Source organism: Sciurus carolinensis, chromosome 3 (genome assembly GCF_902686445.1).
Source record: "Sciurus carolinensis chromosome 3, mSciCar1.2, whole genome shotgun sequence".
NCBI lineage: Eukaryota > Metazoa > Chordata > Mammalia > Rodentia > Sciuridae > Sciurus > Sciurus carolinensis.
Genome location: NC_062215.1, coordinates 1839305 through 1852793, shown reverse-complemented (window position 1 = coordinate 1852793; position 13489 = coordinate 1839305). Strand labels below are relative to the sequence as shown.

The 13489-nt window shown below is 53.4% G+C and overlaps 1 protein-coding gene across 1 annotated transcript in view; it reads left to right on the top strand.

Moving 5' to 3' along the window:
- The window catches only part of Rptor (regulatory associated protein of MTOR complex 1), a 339150-nt gene that overhangs the window by 273007 nt on the left and 52654 nt on the right, over window positions 1-13489 (top strand). The window contains 3 exon segments of the mRNA XM_047544108.1: window positions 7306-7380; window positions 10071-10136; window positions 10526-10717. Of these exon segments, the coding sequence (XP_047400064.1) occupies window positions 7306-7380; window positions 10071-10136; window positions 10526-10717 (333 nt within the window).

The window sequence follows — 13489 nt, the reverse complement described above, 5'->3', positions numbered from 1 at the left end:
CCAAGAGTCCCACAGTCCTAACACTTCCACCTTTGCCCTAAAGTCCAGGTCCAAAATCTCATCCGAGACGCAAGGTAAATTCCTGGCTGTGAGCGCTCTAGAGAGCCAGAGCCAGTGACATATGACATATTAGAGTGGCGGAGAGTGAACGTCCCACTCCAAGAGGGAGTTTAGGGGTGTGGACGGAGAGAGGAGACCACAGCAGGCTGAGAGCCATCGGCTCCCTCCTGCAGCGCATCGAGAACTAGGCAGCAGGTCGTGCTCTGCGAGAGGCTCAGGCGGCCTCTCCTCGGCCTCACCAGTCGTGGCACACGTGGCCCCTCTCAGCCTGGCTCTCCACAGCCCGCAGGTGTCGTTTGTGTTTTTCCAGACAATCCACATTACCAGCCTCTGTCAATTCCTAGGGTTTCTGTTCCAGCTTCACCTTCATACTTTTCATGTATCACCCACTCAGGGGCAGCCCACAGGGACTCTGACCCTCTACACTTTGCCTGGCCTCCCAGGCCTTCCTTGGAATGCATTCCTGCAGAACCAGCTCCGTGTGGATGATGCCAAGGTCTGCTGCCAGCTCATGCCACACTTGGGCTTCCTGGGATCACAAATGCAGTGGCTTCCGTGTGCCTAGGTGACTAAGTACAGTGAAACAATTTCCTAGCCCCCGCCCCATGCAAGCAGGGTGCCCCCACAATCTCTTCTCAAAGAAATTTTCCCTTCTACCCCTTGAGCCTGCAGTGGGTATGGTTTTGCTACCAGCAAAATCCATGCCACTGACTGAATACTGTGCTACCTTGAAATTTCCTCCACCAGGTTAATGAGTTCATCACTTTTAAATTCAGCCTCATACAAAGTCTCAGGACATGGGCTAAATGTAGGGGAGTTCTTTGCCAGAATGTAACACAAATGGCCTCGAGTCCACTTTCCAATAGTCTTCATTTCCCTCTGCATCCTCATGAGCACAGTCTTTATTGTCTGTATTCCTATTTGCATTCTGGTCTTCTGAGCTTCTGTCAGAATCACATATTAAGCTCTGCTTACGTTTTAAAACTTCTCTAGCCTGTATTTCCAGACTTTTCCAAGCTACTCCTACAAGTCAGCTGCAAAGGATTTTGAACCACATGGTTAGGTTAGTCACAGCAACAACCTTACTCCTCGGTACCAATTTCTGTGTTAGTCACCTTTGCATCACTGTGACCAAAATACTGACAAGAACAACTTTGAAGAGGAAAAGTTTATTTTGAGCTCATGATTTCAGTAATTTAGTCCCTGGTGAGCCAATTCCATTGCTCTGGGCCCTAGGTAGGACAGAACATCATGGCAGAAGTGTTTGCTCAGTTCATGGCCTCCTGGAAACAGCGGTGGAGGTTGCAGGGCAGAGCACCCTTCCAGCGTACACCCCAGTGGCCCACCTCCTTCCGCCACGCCCACCTGCCCACAGATACCAGTCAGTCCATTGAAACTAGGTAGGGCTGATTAGGTCGCAGCTCTCGTGACCCAATCACTTTACCTCTGAATGTTAACACAAGAACTGTGGGAGGCATCTCATGTCCAAACCTAACACCAGACAAGTCCTGTTTTAGCCTTCAAGTGATGAAAGCCTTTTTAACCAAGACTCGACCTAGATGTCTTTGAAAAGTAGCAGACCTGACAGCATTCAAGTAAGGACTCTACATGAGCTACATTAGCATTAACTAATTAATCTACATTAGCACATGAGCTGAGTGGCACCCTCCCCAGGATGGATGCCCGTCAGCTGCGAACGGCAGGGTACATGTAAGACTGCCACACAGCACCCCACGAATATTGGCTCACAGGTCCAACTAAAGAGCTCAGAAAGAAAGAGAAGCAAGGCACAGAACCTGGATGTAGTGGGTCTTTTTATTTAAGAAAAGGGTGGCTGGGACTGGGGCTGTAGCTCAGTGGTGGAGCACTGGCCTAGTATGTGTTAGGCACTGGGTTTGATCCTCAGCACCGTATAAAACTAAATAAATAAAATAAAGGCATTGTGTTCATCTGCAACTAAAAAAATATTTTAAAAAGAAAAGGGTGGCCAGGTGTATATATCCATGCTTACATCCTATAAAGAAAAACATTAGCAGGTTGCCGCATGGCCCGCCTGTAATCCCAGTGACTCGGGACTCTGAGACAGGAGGCAACCAGGTTTGAGGCCAGCCTCAGCAACTTAGTCTCAAAATAAAACACAAAAGACTGGGGATGTAGCTCAGTGTTAAAGTACCTCTGGGTTCAATCCCTAGTACTGAAAAATATATATTTTTAATAAGAGGAATAAATAAGAAACTTAATTCTGATCACATATAGTGGCAGAGGAAGTAGATAAAGCCAGGGACAGTGGAAGCCTTCATCAGTGCCTTTCTCACATTTTTATGTTTTAACCTTGAAAGTGACACAATTTATAACGTGTCCAAAAAAAGCAGATCTAAAGCATGAAGGTCTGTGCATATGCTGGTGACTTTGTCACCACTCAGTTACCACATCTGTGGTCTCTCTCCATTTCCCCCCGCCAGTGGTGCCAGGAATTGAACCCAGGACCTTGTGCATGCAAAGCAAGCACTCTACCAACTGAGCTATATCCCCAGCCCCTTCTCTCCATGTTGACATTTACCTTGGATGGCACATATAAGGAGAGGGTAGCCAAAGGGCTTTTTAAGTATTTGAAGTGAAAAGCCACTTCTGGAAAATGGAAATATCTGTCTGTGTTAATGTCTCGCCTCCTTGGTGGGAGGGAAATCAGGGTTTGAGGCGAGGCGGATGGTGACTTGAGCTTCCTGATAGGGGTTCCGCCAAGTCTGCGAAGAGCAGTGACCTCTGGTGAGCAGTAAACAAATCCTCCCAGCTCTCCCTGTTCCAGGCGCCACTGCTTAAAGATCCGAGGGCACAGAGCCCACTCGGTCCTCCCCCGTCTTCCCAGGGCTTGCTCAGAGTGCTTGCCTCTTGCTGGAAGCTTCCTTACCTTTGTGGGCTGTGGGTCCCTCCTCAGGACAGGAGTAACCTCCCTTCCCCCGGTGGGCCTTGGTCCCCAGTCCCCTTGCTCCTGGCCCCCAGCGTCTCCTGGTGAAGGTGTTCAGGTCGCAGCGGCTGCTGTCATTCCTCCTTCCTTAGGCCTGGCCGCCTGTCGGTCTGTGTTCCATTCCCACTAGATAAACCCCATCCTCTGTTTAAAGGAGAGTTGGGGCGGGGTGTTCATGCAGCTCTTGCCAGATCACTTGGAGGGAGGCCTGCAAGCGGGCCCTGGGCCCTGGGCACCTCAGGCCAGGGCCTTGGCCGGGCTTCCTCCCACTCCCTTGCGGGGTCTGTGGCAGGCCTTCGCGTCTGCTGTTGCTGCCGCCACGTGCATTGCTTGCCCGGGCCTTCCCTTGTCTGCCTGTGCTCTAATACCTGGAACCCGAGGCGAGACCCCAAGGCGAACAGGGCCGGTTTCAGTGTGGGGGAGGGTCGCTGGAAAACCATCCACTGTTCTACTCTCCTCTCCTCCCACTTCCTTCACTCTGGCCTTAACAGGTCATCACAGCGCTTGCTCTGGGGAGGCCTAGGAGGTGCAGCCTGGCAGGCGGGGCAGCCAGAGCCTCACCTCTGCCGGCCAGCTCCTCTCCAGCAGCTGTGTCCTGGCTCCCTGTCCTTGTGGTTTGAAGTCTCGCGTTCCTTTCGGCTTCATGAGGCCCTGGCTCAGGCACTCGCCACTGTTGCAGAGCCAGGCCGTCTGTGGGGCTGAGCCGCCATGGACTCTGAGACCACTGGTTCTTTGCCTTTCCAGGGGAAGGTTTTCCATCAGGTCACAGAATAGCAGCCAGGAGTTTGTTAGAAGGGAAAGGAAAAGTGGAAAGGGACACACTCAAGGACAAAAACAGATCCTTCCAGAGAGGAGAGGGACTCATCCCGCTTCCACTAGTGCCCTCCAGTTTCCCCAGGGAGGTTTCCAGAGAGTCCCAACCAGGTCTGCCTCTCACTTCTGACTAACAGGATCAGACTTTCAGGTCCCCATTGTGCACAGCCTTATCCAGAGGTACCCAATAAGAACCCATGGGGAGGGGCATTTTGCTCACATGATGACATGGTAAAGATTCAGAGGCAAGCCAGAAGAGTGGCCACGCCTGTGATCCAGAGCTCGGGAGGCCGAGGCAGGAGGATCACCAGTTCAAAGCCAGCCTCAGCAACTCAGTGAGGCCCTGTCTCAAAATAAAAAATAAAAAGGGCTGGGGATGTGACTCAGTGGTTGAGTGGCCCTGGGTCAAGCTTCAGCACCAAAAAAATAAAAATAAAAAGATTCAAAGGCAATTCTGGGTCACCTTTGCCTGTACATTGTCCTTAGAGATTTTGTGATCAGTGGCCTGTGTGAAGGTCACAGAAGCACCCCCTTCACAGTCAAGGTGTTCTTGTCAGTAGGGAGGAGCTTCGGACCTGCATTCCTTCTACAGATGACAGGTTGTCTGCTGAGAGTGTAGCACGTGCTGTTGACTTGAGCCAGGCAGGGCCAGGGTGACCTTACGTAAATTGCTCTTTAAAAGAAAGCATGGAGGTAGGGCCTTAGCACAGGATGCCTGGTCTGAAGGGTTACCTCCCCAACCCCCTGCTCCTGCCATTTGTGTCTGTCTGCTACCTATCAATCACCGGCAGAGTTAACAAGCAGTAGGAGGTTGCACCCCACCCCCTTGGCAGGTGTCGCTGGGAAAGGGGCACAGAATTTTGAATGTTATAAACCAAATTAAATGACACCTGCCGAGCACTGAAATTGAAGGTAGGTGTCTGAAGGTGCCATTACTGCTGGCTCCTCCACAGCATAACCTTTTCTAAATGGAGAACTTTTAATATGAACCTCATGATCACCGGGCCCTGATCTGGACTATTCACGTTAATGCTGTCGTCTCAGATCCTCTGGCTTAGGAGTCTGATTCAGAATTAGTAGGGTATGCCTTAATGATACTCATTACTCTTCAACAAGGCATGTTTAAGGTGCGGCCCATCAGTGTGAGGGCTTTGATTTGATCTGTCAGTCTTCTGGTTGCCACACATAAAAGCACCTCCTTTCTCAGAAGATGTTCCCATTGCTAAGGACATCTGCCACTCACTCCCACCCTGGGGTGGGGTCTTTACAAGGAGGGCAAGTCGTTGCTTTTTAGTTTTTCAGCAGCCTCAGCTAAAGCAAGGAATTTCTTGTTTCCTGAAAACTGCAGGCTTAATTGGCTTCCCTGGCTCAGGTTAAAAGCACCAGCCTGAGCCCATGCCCCCTCTCCAGGCTCCCGCCCCATCAGTTTATTGCTGCACCCAGAACTCCTCATTATGAGCACCTTGAGGAATGGGAGAGATAGGGGCTTCTGGGCTGCAGTTGCCAGCAAATTCCACCTGCAAATCCATTCCTCCTCTGTGAGCGGGGTCCTGAGGAAAGGAAAGAGCCATGCCCCTGCTGGGAGCCAGTGAATTGCATGTCTCACTCTGTGCACGTTCCTTAATGTCCTAAGGGATCTTTCCACATGTAGACCTCGGAAGCCAAGCTAACGCCATGTCCATGCTTCACAGGTCCCTTTCTCTCCAAGAATAATAGCATTCTTCAGGTGTCCATCACATGACAGTTTTTTCATAGCTCTTACATGACACATGATCTTAAATACTTTTTATTTTATTTATTTTTGTGTGGTGCCAAGGGTCAAACCCGGTGCCTCACATGCTAGGCAGGTGCTCTGCCTCTGAGCCTCAATCCCAGCCCTGTTAGTTAATCTCTGCACCACTGGAGCACAGGGTCCCAGAGCCTTGCTGGGGTCCCATGCTGGCAAGAGGGAGACCCTGACCTTCAACCTGGGTTTCCATTCCAATCCTGCCCCCTTTCCTCTCTTCCTCAGCTCTGTGGGCCTGGAGCCTCCTGAGACATTATCCTCAACCCCTGAATGTCCAAGGCATGATCATTTCATTCCTGCCAAGAACCAGCACTTGCAGAAATGTCCCCCAGATCAGCCAGCCTGGTGCGAGGTCGGGGCTTCAGAGTCTTGCCAGCCTCAGAGACAGACTTCCTCTGCTGCGGCCCCCATGAAGCTGCAATGCCTTATACAGCAGGAAGCCCCTTTCATCCCGAGCACCCATCTCCTCCCATCCCGTGTCCCTAGGCCTCAGTCTTGCCCTTCATCCTCTAGAACACTCCTCATCTTGGGGGTCTTTGGGTGTTACCAGTTCCCACGCAGCTTCAGCTCTGATCCCCTTCAAGCTCTAGGTCTTGTCCACCTCTGCTGAACGGTGTTGCTTGTGTCTCCCAGACACCTCAAAGGCAGAGCACTCCGCAGTCTCTCACCCCTGAGCCCCTTGCCAGATGGCCCCCATCTCTTCGGAAGTAGGCTCCCTGCCCCTCCATCTCCAGCAGTGCACTCCTCATGGACTCAGCCCCCCGATGTGGCCCTCGTGAGACCCTCACTCTAGTCTAGCCCCTTCCAGCCTGCCTTTGTTGCCACTGCAAGAGAACTTGGACCTGGGGCCCTGCTGCATGTCCCTCATGCCTCAGCTCTTGATGGCCCTTCCACGCCTCCCAGCCCCATGTGACCTGTTCCTTCTGCCTGTTTCCCCTTGGTTCTGCCCATAGATAGACCTGCCTAGTCTTCAGCCTAGCTCCTGCAGACCACCTGCCCGCATCTCCCTGGAGCTCTGGTCATGCCCTCATGGGTCACCTATACATGAGCTGGCTCACATAGTAGGGACTCAGAAGCATGACAGACAGCAACCACACAGCTATCTGTGTTCACGGGTTTGTGTGGTGCTGAGAGCTGGAGCCAGTGCACCTGACAGCTGCTCCAGCACTCACTTTGAGTAGCTCGGTCTTTGATCAGGGGCTTGGGCCTCCAGGAGGCTCCTCTTAAAACATGTCTGTGAGATATAATTTGTAAGTATTTTATTTGCAGAGATGACTTTCCCTGTGTTTTGTAAGTTCAAGCAAAATCCTCTGAAGAGCTTTAGCAGGCCAGGAGCTGTGGAAATAGATGGTACCCAGTGTAGGATGTGACCAAGCAGGACTGGGCCTGGGGGCCAGGGAGGTGGAGGCTGCAGCAAGCACTGCGGCCCGGCTAGCAGCCGATAGCCTGTGACCAGAGGGCTTTCCCAGAGACACACGGGAAACTCCCCTTCTGGGGGTTTGTTGGGCTCTAGCCCCCTTCCCTTGGCTCAGGAAGCATGTCCATGTACAATACCCAAGCTGTTCCCAAGCACAAGCACCTTGTAAGGAGCAGGACTCCCCACGTGTCCCTCGTCACACTCCTGGGAGCCACTGGGGCCCAGCCACACTCATGCTGTTCCTCTGTCTCCTTTCTCCTCCAGTCGTGCCAGGCTGACCTCGTGAAGGACAATGGCCACAAGTACTTCCTTTCCGTCTTGGCTGACCCATACATGCCAGTAAGGACTGACCTTGTTTGTCTTTTGGATGGTCCTGGGATTTGGGTTTCCTCCGTCCACCTGCATGTGTGTCTGCACAGCTCCTTTAGCGAGGAGCAAAAGTGGCGGTGGCTGCTTGTTCCTGGAACCCAGGTGCAGGACACAGGCTGCATCCTGTCCATGCTGTGCCCTTCCTTTCCCTAAGAGGACTTGTTCACCTGCACCCCTTGGGGGCCTGCTGGGCTTGTGCCAGTCACCCTTCCCTGCAGATCCTTGTCCCCTCCTTAGCACCTGTCCACCAAACTGGACAGCCCTGCAAGCACTCACACATCTGTGACTCAGGTGCCTCAGAAGCCTGGGAACGTGGCAAGACATCAGGAAGGAGGGAAGACAGGCGAAAAGAAGAGATTATTTAAATACCTGTATTTTAAATATTTTTATTATATTATTCAAAAGTTAGATATCCATGAATAGAGTATATATTAACCTGTAATAATGTTTCAGAATTGATTTTTTTGTTCTACAACTCCAGCCGTAGTACAGAAATGAGATCAGAATAGATATCCCAAATAACTCTTTAACATAATTTTGCCAGAATATTTAAGTATAGCAACACACTTATCGTCCCAGGTCACTTTGTTTGTATAAAGGAACTGTCATATGTAATTTCACCCTCTACTTGGTTTTCTAAACTAAATGATAAAAGAGAGAGAGAGAAACAGCAACAGTACAGACAGAACTTCTTACAACAGGTAACTGGTACTTATGTGTTTCACTTAAGTGATACATTTAAATACTACCACATGCAGTTTAGTATACTTCCTATGAGTCCTGGAAATAATCCCTTCCCATTCTTCAGAGCAAGTGAGAATACAAACCCAGCAAAGGGGCAAGGGCTAAGCTGCGGTGGACAGGCCCCGCTGCAGCTCCAGTGAGTGAGGGTTTGAGGACGTAGCCAGATTTGAAAGAGAGGAAATTCTCAAATGAAACCAGAGACCCGGGGAGTGCTGTGGGGTCTCCTGGGCAGTGCATTCCACACAGACCCTGCATCTGTGCAGAACGAGGCCGCAAGCAGGCGGCACTGCCACTGCGCCCAGGCCCAGAGCCTGCAAGGCGTGCCTGGTACCCTTACTAACAAGATTGCGCAGAGCTGCCCTGCTTCTGAGAAGCTGACCACTTGTCCATGTCTGGGTAGAAGGAAAAGAAGGGCCACCATGAGAAACCGAAACTGTGAGCCTGTTCAGCCTGTGGGGAGGACCTGAGTTGCTCCGCCCATGTGTATGAGCGCCACAGCAAGCCACTCCCAGACTCCAAGTCTCCTGGGGACTGGAAGATACAATCACGAGGCCCACTGTACCAGGGCCCAGGGACTGTCCCAGAAGCAGCCCTGCCCTCAAGGCCTCTGTCAGGTGCAGCAGGAAGGAAAACTGACCAGGCCACAGTAGAGGGCTGCACCCCAGGAATGGAGGCTCACAGAGTTCCTGCAGAGACTGAGTCTGCTTAAATGACAGTGGCAAAGGCCCCAGGGAAGACACTGTGGTCTAAGTGTACCAAACAGTAGATCTGGGTGTTGTTTTTTTCAAAATAGTTTTTTGCCTGCATAAGAAGAAAAATACCCTGTGCTTCATACCTGTCCTCAAAAATGACAGGTTTTTAAATAGGAAGATCTGGGGGAAAGTAAAAAGTGGAACCTGTAACAGAAGAACAGACAGTGGCTGTCCCTGAGAACTCGGCAGGTGAAGCGGACTGTGGAGAAGCCGTGGGGGAAGGGTGCTGGTCAGAGGAGACCAGCCTGGCAAGAGCAGAACACTGGCACCACATCCACTGTGGCGCACCCCGTTCCAGAGCCGGGGAGGGCAGCAGAGGAGAAGCCACGGTCAAGCACTCTGTGGCTGAGAACTCCCCAAACCTGAAGGAGAAATGGGTTTTCAGGATTTCAGAAGCACAGTGAGTCTCGTGAAGATTGAATAAAACCAAATCCACCCAGACGCACCTCAATGCAAGTAGCAACTGTCAGAGACATGGAGGAAAGCCCCAGAAGTGCCTAGACCGTGGGAAGGCCACCCGCAGGGCCAGCCCCCAGAGTGGTAAGGTGACACTTTCCACTTGTGACCCCCAGAAGGCACCACCAGGCCTGTGTTTCAGTGAGGGACAGTGAGTCGAAGAGCAGACTACAGGAAGCAGTGACCCACAGAGGCACTGGTAGACATGCTGGAGGGAACTAAGAGCTGACCGAGAATGTCAGTAGCTGCCAGAGGGAGAGATACGGAGCGCTGGATTCAAGGCACAGGGGTCACAGCTCACACGAGACTGCCCACAACCCGCATGCCAAGGTGCCGTGCAGAAGATGAGCACAGGCAGACCTCCGGAGAGAATGAAGGCTGAGCAATCCATAGAGGACCAGAGTGGGGCGAAGTCAAGTTAGGTCGCAGCTCTTGTCTTGCCAGCGAGCTCCCCTAGCACTGGGCAGGGACCAGGCCGCCGCCCACTGGCCTTCCCTGGGCCCCACTCCTGGCATTAGCAGGTCAGGGGCAGTCTGCCTACCCAGCAAGCCCAAACCTGCCCTCACCCTCTGGGTCTTGCTCATCCCAAGTCAGAAGACGGCACCAAGGCGGCCCTTGTTCTCAGTCAGTGGGAGTGTGGTGCTGTGTGCTGGGGACCAGGAGCCCAACCCAGGGAAGTGCACACCAAGGCTGGCTTTTGTTTTGCAGGCTGAACACAGGACCATGACAGCTTTCATTCTTGCAGTGATCGTCAACAGCTACGCCACAGGGCAGGTGGGTGTCCCCGTAGCTGCAGCTCCACTGAGCCCTCTCCTGGCATTGCAAGGGAGGCCAGCTCAACCCTCATGTGCCAAAGAGCAGACCTGTCACCAGGCTGCCACATTGACACAGGGCACTGTGCCCTGGCAGTCAGATGGCCCATCAGCCTCAGAGAGTGGGCCAGCAGTGCACACCAGCAGCCAGGGCTGGCACCGAAGGGGCACAATCAGCAGAGGCCCGGCCCTTTATTTAACTCAAAAGTTCTGTGGGGCAGATTGAATCCATGGGGTTTAAAACTAGGCAAGTGGAGCAAATCCTATGTTGTGACTGAGGAATCTTCCCCAAGAAACAGCCCAGGGTCTGAGGGCAGAGAACACCAGTCTGTGTTGTCCTGCCCTGTCCAGGAGGCCTGCCTTCAGGGGAACCTGATTGCCATCTGCCTAGAGCAGCTCAGCGACCCCCACCCACTGCTGCGCCAATGGGTGGCCATCTGCCTGGGCCGGATCTGGCAGAACTTCGACTCAGCGAGGTGGTGTGGAGTGAGGGACAGTGCCCACGAGAAGCTCTACAGCCTCCTTTCTGACCCTATTCCTGAGGTGAGTCGTCCCCGCATGGTTGTTTCCAAGCCAGGCCAGGGTGCAAGGGGCGCCTCCTGCCAATGTTCCTACCGTTGTTTGTGGAAAGATCATGTTGGAACAATACACAGAGGTTTGCCCAGGCTTGAGTGCAGCCTTATGTCCAGAAACTCCAGGGCCATGCAGAAGTCACTTGAGTGGGACCCTGGGACATCAGCACTGTGATGCACTGATGACCTTCCTGTGGACTAAGGGGCAGCTGAGAGTTGGCCTGAGCTCTGCACTGCGGCACCCTGTGAGGCCAGGCCCGTGCTTTGGCCTGGAGCAGTCCGCACCCGGGCACCACCTGTTCCCTCCAGGCAAGGGCATCATGCACGGCAGCCTGGCTGGTGGGGGCGGGGGAAGGCTACCCCAGACCCCACCTGCTTCCTCATCCTGTGGGTCAGCTTGGAGGGGCTCCATGAGGCTCCCAGACCTGTGGTAGGCTGAGAGCTAGGACCTGTGGTGGCTCCAGCTGCCCTTAGGCTCGGTCTCTGAGGAGCAGAACTTGGCTCAGGCAGCCTGGCACCAGCAGTGCTCCAGGCCACTAGCCCTCAATGCCTCCGGGGATCAGAACCGGTTCTCCAGGACTCTCAAAGGGAGGGGTCCTCAGGAATATTTCCTCAGGGAAATATCCTTAATTTACTTCCCAATTTGTTCTCAAAAGGGTTTAAGGCATCAAACAAAGAAACAGGGTGACGTGACACTAGAAGTGTGCAGAGCAGAGGAAGAGCTGCAGGTGCTGGGCATGATGTCCCTCAAAGACTAGGCCAGAAAGAGAGGCGGGCCCCTTGCAAGTTTGCCAGAGGTGGCCATGGAGTTGGTCTGAGGGTCCTTGCAGCCAGGAAGACAGAGCCTTCTCAGGCCTGTGGTCCCTGTGCTGACTGAGGGCCAATGGTCATAGAACATGGCAGCTGTCCCAGCCTGGGTTGTTCTGGCTGATTCTTATGGGTGGTCCGGGGCCTCAGGCAGGGTCCTGGGCTTTCCAGGACTGTTGCCCAAGGCCAACCTCCTCATGTCTACTACATGTGGACTCAAACCAGACGCAGAACCAGCGTCCTTTTCCCAGAACTGTGTAATCACTGAACAGTGCCTGTGGGTGTGAAAAGTGCCTTTGAACTATGAAGACCAAATGTGGCTCTGAAACATAAGAGCCCAGGCTCAAAGGGCAGGGCCAGGCCTGGCAGAGCTTGGTCAGACCAGACAGCATTTTCATTCAGAACGGAGCTTCCTTTCGTGCAGGTTCTAGCGCAGCCAGGAAGTGGCTGCATGTAGTTGCTGGTTGATGCCCTCCCTGCCCCAGGAAATAGGCCCCGCTGCATTTCAGCCAGCTGCTTCCTCGCCCTTGCTGCTCGGTCAGTGGGGACTTCAGTGGGCAGGCAGCCTCAGGGGTGAGTCTGGACTGCTCTGGAACCCTGGTGATGGGCCACCGTGAATGCTGGAGTGGGGCCACACAGAGTGGTCCTGCCTGCTGAAGCTGAGATCCCACAGCAGGCAGCTGAGTGACCGTGACGCCAGGGTGACAGTCAGGCCTCCCTGGGGCCCTGCCAGGCCATGAAGAATGATGAGCTTTGCTCCTCTGCCTGAGAAGGGGCAACTGGGCACAAGGCCAGGAGCAGGCTCACCTTGCTCTCGGCCACGGGGTCCCTGGCCTCAATCACAAAGTGCAGGGAGAAGCGAATGATGGGCCCTGACGTTGGTTGGCAGTGTTGGGGGCAGATCCTGGTGCCCCGTGACCTGCGTGTGAGGGTGCTCCACAGAGGTGCAGCCACCTGCCCAGGTCACCAGGATACCTGCCTGCTATTGGTGCTGCCCAGCCCGCCTCACCACACGGGTGGCAAAACCACTGTGTGACCTGAGGGGCTCACTCTGGAGGCTCCTTGTTGGACTTTGATGGGGACAGGGGACCCTACAGTGTTGGTCAAAGATTATTACTGCATCAGTTGTCAGTAACTGAGGTCTGAACTGCAATAGCCACTGTGCCAGCTTGCAATGGAGGGCACATCCTGTAAAACTCACTGAAAGGTTCTGAACCATTGTGTGCGTCACACCTCAGTAGGACTTGGGCTAAGTTTTGGAGAAAGCAGTGGTACCTGTCCCAAAGATGCCCATCCCTGCTTCAGGGATGCTCTCTGCCCATCTGTCCCAGATCCCCCTATGGCTTTGGAAAGCCCCAGGACATCAGGTCTTACCTCCGTGTTACCAGAGAGCAGAACTTGCCTTTTGGAGGAACAAAGCCTCTTGGTGAGACATCTTGTAAGTTGGCAGTTTGCCCAGAGAGGAAACTTGAGTAGTGATGGGAGGGCCTAGATGTCCACGTGAGAGGGGGTGAGTTACCACTCCAGACACTCAGCCACCTGCTCAGACCCAGAGCCTGCCTCAGCTGCCAACAGGTGGCCCCTCACCTGCCCAGTGAGCTCTGTACCAGCGTGACCGCCCAGGAGCACAGGCTGCCGTGTGCACTGAGCGTGTGCAGCTGACGGCGGGCAGCTTCTCCAGCCTGCAGCTGCTCAGCACCTTCACACCCCAGGCCAAGTGCTTCACGAGCACCCCAGGCTGCTCACCACCCTGCTGCATCTCCACCTGTGGTTCCACTCTTTTCTCTTAATTTCCATATACTACTTTTGGTTTGGTTTTATATGTTTAGGGAAGACCCAGGAGGATAGAAATCTGCATCTGGAAAGTCCAAAATTGGTTTCTCTTGGTGATGCCAGTCTTTTTCTTAGGCAGGAAGGAGTCCTGATCCCCTCAGTC